General features: G+C 39.0%; 1 protein-coding gene across 1 annotated transcript; it reads right to left on the bottom strand.

Annotated features, from left to right (window-relative positions):
- Positions 1-827: 827 nt before the first annotated feature.
- Positions 828-4,326, bottom strand: KCNG3 (potassium voltage-gated channel, subfamily G, member 3). The gene is made up of 2 exons (XM_010151639.1): positions 4,316-4,326; positions 828-1,458 (listed from the first exon to the last, which is right to left on the bottom strand). Exons 1-2 carry the CDS (start codon positions 4,324-4,326, stop codon positions 828-830), a joined length of 642 nt encoding a protein of 213 aa, XP_010149941.1.
- Positions 4,327-6,152: the final 1,826 nt, after the last annotated feature.

The raw sequence follows: 6,152 nt of genomic DNA, 5'->3' as shown, positions 1-6,152 counted from the left end.
GATAGGTTCCCCACTAAGCTACCAGAAAGTATATTTTGATCAATGCCTGATCTTTTTGTGCTGATCTTTATAAGGTACAACACTTGCTTCTACCAACGATCTGGTTGTAGAGAAGAAATTAATTGTGGCTAAGGAAATCCCTGCTACAACATTCAGAGGGGCACTGTGTGCCCTTCTTTGTATTATCAAATTCAAAGCAATGCCACCAATTTCACTGCTTTTACGGAAGATTTGTGTGCTTCATCAAAGATCAGAATCAGGCCTCAAGATTTTTTGCCCTACAGCCCTGTATTACTCATCTTTCCCGAGTTACAGAACCAGCTCTACTCTGTCCTGAAGCTCAAAAGTATCAGTGATTCTCCTTCTGATTTGGTTATCCGAGTTAAAAGTGGAGATACTTCAGGCAAGAAGTTATCGGTGCCTCTATGGAGCACTTAGATATCAAAATCTTTGAAAAACTTCTGCTACACGTTGCTTATAATGCTATAGGATGCAGTTATGGAATGACAGATCTCAGTGTTAAGCCCATTTTTGGTTCTGCTTTTGTGTGGAAAGGCAAACTGAAGACCAAATGTGTCTGGCTGAGGACTTCTGAATCCTCTTTTGTTAATTTCGTTCTCTCAAATTTGAAACATCACTCCCTCTCCCTGCAAGGTACCCCAGGCAGACGGCCATCCTTCCTGCCTGAATGGTGATGGGCCTTCTCCAGGCTGGCGAGAATGTCGTTCCATAGGACCATCCAGTCAAGGAGGACATGCGAAGGGACCTTCCACCATTCTCTTCTAAGACAAAGCTTAGCAAGTAACTACAGCGAAATGCGAGTTTGATCAATTTAAGAATTCAGCAGAGAGGCTTCTACTGTACCTAGCGGATCGGAACTTGAGCTCATGGTAACATTGCACAAAGCTGTGATAAATGAAAGTGATCGGCAAGGCTAGTAAAACGATGCCACTAACCACACAAATTCCTCCAAGAATCCTTCCTGGTACAGTGATGGGACACATGTCACCATAACCAACCGTGGTCATCGAGATGATCACCTTAATGCTGGCATAATCCTTATTCTTTGTTCCCAAGTCCAGCCCATTTTCAAGAAGCTGGGAAAGTGCACTGAAAATTGCCATAGCAACACAGATAAAGACAAGTAGCATCACCATCTCTCTGTAACAGCGCTTCAGAGTCAGACCAAGTGTTTGAAGGCCAATGAAATGACGAGCCAGTTTAATCACCCAAAAAATCCTCATCATTCTTAAGACCCTCAAGGTGACTCCAGCCCTCTGAAGCTGCGAATTTTCCCCGGTAAAAACTGTCATTAGAACAGAGATGTAGTAAGGAGTAATTGCCAGTAAATCAATGATGTTGAGAGGTCTTCTGACAAACTCACACTTGTTTTTGGAGACGATGAACCTCACAATGCACTCTGCAGTGAACCAGCCTATGCAGATAGCTTCAATTATCCTGTCAAAAGAAACAAAGTACAGTATTTACGTTCTGTGCAAAAGCTTTAGTGGATGCTTGGTTTGTTCACAGATATTACCAAAGTGACGCTCAGACCTTCACAAATGACAAACAGAAAGCCACGCTACACCTATTCTATGCACGTAACGCCAGATTTCAGCAATTAACCTGAGGATCTAGTGAGGAATTTAAACTGATCATTTTCTTCGACTTAGAGATTGCTACTGGTCCTAATACTGGGCAAATACGCCTACCAAAACTGGAACCCTAGAGGGAATGGTCTGCCACCACTGCTAACGTGTAACTTTAGTTAGAACACTTTTTTTTTTGGTTGGTTTGTTGGGTTTTGGGGGATTTTGTTCATTTTTTGGTTTGTTTTAAATCTGTGAGGCTGATCCACATGGGAATGCTGAAGATTCCAGATCAGTGAAGTAGCTGGTTATGAACAGCAATATATAGAACCAGACTGCTAAACTAAAATGAAAGTAGAGATGGAGTAGGCAGAAATCAGCTTTTGCATTGGATAATTCCTGCAGATTGCTTCTTCAGGAGCCAACCTAAACCAGTCTGATTTGCATCCCAAACAGGGACTTACCTAGAACTATATTCAGAACTTTACAGGCATTGCCACTAAACACAGATGACATTTTTACCATCAGGTACACAACCTAATAAGCTTGTGTCTCCCCATTTACCACTATGCTCTGCATTACTGATTTTTTTCTTCTGTTTAAATGTAACTCCAACTAAACTGCGTTGCAGCAAAAACGTCAAGGTAACCAAAGCAATAGGCAAGATCATCTTCTTGCCAAATACAAATAACAGCCTTAAGAAAAGAAATCCTGGAAGGTGATTTCAGTGTGTTCCTGAATATTTTTCAAGTCCTGGTGCAGTGAATGGCTTGAGAACATCTCAACTTGCAACCAGTGGAAGGTAGAAACAGAACATGAAAATATTGCTGTAAGATTATTTAGTAACTGTTGTGCATGTAGTCTCAAATCTCCCATCTGAAAATAACCATTTTCTTAAGAATTTAGACTGTGCTCACTTGTTTTAATACAGGCGGGAATGGCAGCTAATCTTTCCCTCTTTCCTTTATCTTTTTCACCAACAGTTCGAGCGAAGAAAAAGCCAATCACCAGTGCCTTCTCACACCAACAGGTCTGAAACCAAATGAACATGAGACTGGAGATTTAAAAATACTATATACAACCAGAGCTTTTCTGCTACTGCAGGGATGCTAACAAGGTAGTGTTATGAATGTAGAATTTGTAGAAATGTAATGATTTGCAAGTAATAATCCAACTGTCATTTCAAAGCTAAAATTTTGCTTCCTTAATATATCTGCATAATTTTTTACCAGTTCTGAAATCCATTGTCATTTTAAAGACAATGGCCTGTTAGAAAGACAATATTCTTCTGTAACTGCTGTAATTATACTACTATAACAACTAACTTTCATCGAAGTTTCATACACTGTATTTTTTTAATTAATTTCATTTTTATTCATTCACTTTAGTTTTATGCTAAAAAATGTAGAAAACTAACAGTCAGTTGATGTGAAGTTTTAAGGAACACTGTAATTGCAGCCACAGCAAATTTAAATGAACAGAAATTAATTACTTAAATAGTTATTCATATAAAATCAGACCTTGTTTTACTTGTTGCATGAGTAACAATGATCTGTAAGCACATGGCCTTTCTTCATAAGGGGTTCATGTTATCACCTTTTGATGGAAACACCTGTGGATTTCAAAAAATAGCTTGCACTTAAAAATTAAGCTCTTGAAAATACTGGTGCTTCTTTTAATACTGACAGTGAGTGACAACTACCTCAGATACACATTTAACTTCTTTTAAAATATGCTCAGATCATAATGTCTTCTAAACAAGAGTCATGTACAGAATATCTGAAAGTTATTGTATGAATGTGGATTATCGTTCCTTTATGTTGAAAAAAATCAAGAAAAAAATTCTAATGGGAAAGTTCTCTTAAATACTTTTTACACATGAGGAAATACCCAAGACTTTCCCTAGTAAACAGCAAAAAAAACCCCAACCTAAGACTTTTCCCTAGTCAAACAGCAAGATCTTGCTAATGGATGCACCAATAAAGTCTGAATGTATGTTGGCTAGGTGAGATCCCATGTAGTGATTACAAGAAAAATTGTATCTGGATATAAATTTGCAGCCAGGAATACCCAAGAATTCCAACAGACTCTGTTTCGTTACATTTTATTATAAGATTTCTCCAGTAGAGCTGCCTGTATCCTATGACATGGAACATTTAAATGAAAAAGCAATTTGTAATTTTACAACTTAAAGCTTTTTCGCTCAGTATTTCCTCCTGATGCCCTAATAATGTTGGAGATGTGATTTCCTCTTTTTGTCACAACTTAGGCCGGTTATCTCTGAGTTGAGCTTTAAGGAAGTTAGGTCCTGATCATTGTGATGCAGTAGAAGTTGTCTTTATGAATCTGCATTGATTCAATGGTCCAGTACGATTTTTGGGGAAGAGTTGTGCAAGTAAAATTCCATGAAATTTGATGAATCCGTTGGTTTAGTCTGGCAGTTGTGGCATCACAAGAGATACTGTAAATCAGTTACATTTCAGTAGGAAGGACTGGAGAGCCTTTTATTTTATAACAGGCTTGAAGAGACCTAAGGAACATCACTGATGGAAAAATGACAAAGCAAGATCTAGACAGTGGGAGACGCATTACGGCCACTCCGTTGTATACTGCACTTCCATTTCTCCATTCTATGTCTATCCTTCATTCTCATCAATTATGTGCATCCTGGCTAATGCAAAGATGATGAAGAGGAGTTTCCCTTATTTTTTCTTTCCTCTCCTTACCTCTTAGCCATCTCTGAAACATTTTCATTTTTCCTCTGGTCACTCCTTTTAGCCAGCGCAGATGGATTTCGGCAGTCCTGGTGAATCTCATACAAGTGCGTGCTTTGGTGAGCAGAACTAGAAACCCCTGGCCTGTTGGGAAATATGGAATGCTACATACCCCGTTTCCACTTTCAAATCAAGTCTCCCTCTCCTTGTAGCGACTTACCCTTATATCTAACCTTGCGAATGGGTAAGTACCGTCTCCTAAGGACAGCAAATTTAGTCCTCAAGAGAACTTAACAGAGTATGAAGTTAAAGCCAACTAAAATGCATGCACTCAGAAGACTGAAGTTAGTCTATCTTCTGTAATCTTTAAACTTTTGCTGCAAATTCACAGGACAGACTGCCTTTTATTGCCTATTCCTGGAATAATGCTGGTTTAAAATGTATAAATACATAATTAAATCATGAGCTTTATTTGGTAAAATGTAATACCTGTTTGGTAAACTTCCATCACAGTTTTTGGGTTTGCGGGCTTTTTTTTAGCCCATCAGTTAATTTTTAAAATAGCTGGTATTCAAAAAGGAGAGGGGAAATTAAAAACAAACTCATGAAGTGTTTCCTTGAAGATTCCCCACAAAATTTATAAAGAATCAGAGGAAATACTAAGTCCTAATTTTTATTCAGCTGCAGGTTACTTCTGTTCAAACTTACTGTTCATTGTCCCAGACCTAGCACACAAAAGAGGTTTTTTCTCCTAAAATTTTAAGCCTCCTGGTACTTAACAGTCTTTCAAGATTGCTCTAATGAGTCTTTTGTCCATAAACAGAAAGTCAAGTTTCTAGTGTAATTCCATCGCTGTTCAATTTTCTGTTCCATCTGATAACTTCCTTTCAGAATAAGGCACTTTATGAACAGTGAGATAAACCACTTCAGAAATTACTTTTTCAATCACTAACAAGACTAGTTTGTTATTCCTAAAAAAGTCATATTGTGAACGTCTTAGAATATTTCAACATAGCATTACTCTTTGCCCCAGCATGCCAATCTGTATACTTTCAATATCCCCTGGTGAGTTGGTTGAAATCTAGCCCAAATATTCGTTAGTGGCACTATTATCTATTAAGCTTGTAAATAAAACATACACATCAACGGGACACACGAGGAAAACAGATGATATGATTAAAGACAGTATATGACAGGATTAAAGATTTAAGTCTGTCAGCACTGATTTGTTGCTAAAGCCTATTTCCATGTAAAGCACATTAAACCTGAAAAACGCCCAAGCAGTAGCCAGAATGATCAAATTCCAGCTCAGGAAGGCTCCTAGTCATTTCAGCAAATGTCTGTTTCTTTAATCCTTTTGAAATCAACGGGGTTTCTGTCTTGCTACAGGCTGTAGAGTAAGGGCCACAGAACAGCTAGTTTCCCTGCATTAAAAACCTTGCTGGCTTTTTTCCATTCTGTCCCTGCTTCGGTAGCAATAACGTGCCTTGATGTACTGAACTCCGGTGCCTTGTGTGGGAGGCTGTAATGGCACAGCACTCCCTGGGGAAGGGGCAAACGCCTTTCACAGCTCTCGGAGGATACCTAGATGTGAACATCTCGAGCCCCGGGGTCCCCAGCATCTTTTCCATAGGCTGTGAACAAGAGAGGCACCTAGCCCTGGTGAGTTCATTAAGGCTCTCCTGGGGCCAGGCAGTGATACATGTCTGTTCTTTGTGTTATCTCTAGTTTTCAAAAGCTCTTACATTCGTCAGAAGAACCCACGTCCCTGTTTTTAAATCAGGTCTGCCATTCCATTCTTTACCTTCAGCCTAGTGTCTGAACTTAGCCAAAAATGAGGTATTCAGGT

This window comes from Eurypyga helias, unplaced genomic scaffold (assembly GCF_000690775.1).
Source record: "Eurypyga helias isolate BGI_N326 unplaced genomic scaffold, ASM69077v1 scaffold36845, whole genome shotgun sequence".
Classification (NCBI taxonomy): Eukaryota; Metazoa; Chordata; class Aves; order Eurypygiformes; family Eurypygidae; genus Eurypyga; species Eurypyga helias.
The sequence above is the reverse complement of the archived record's forward strand: the minus strand, read 5'-3'. Positions and strand labels throughout refer to the sequence as shown.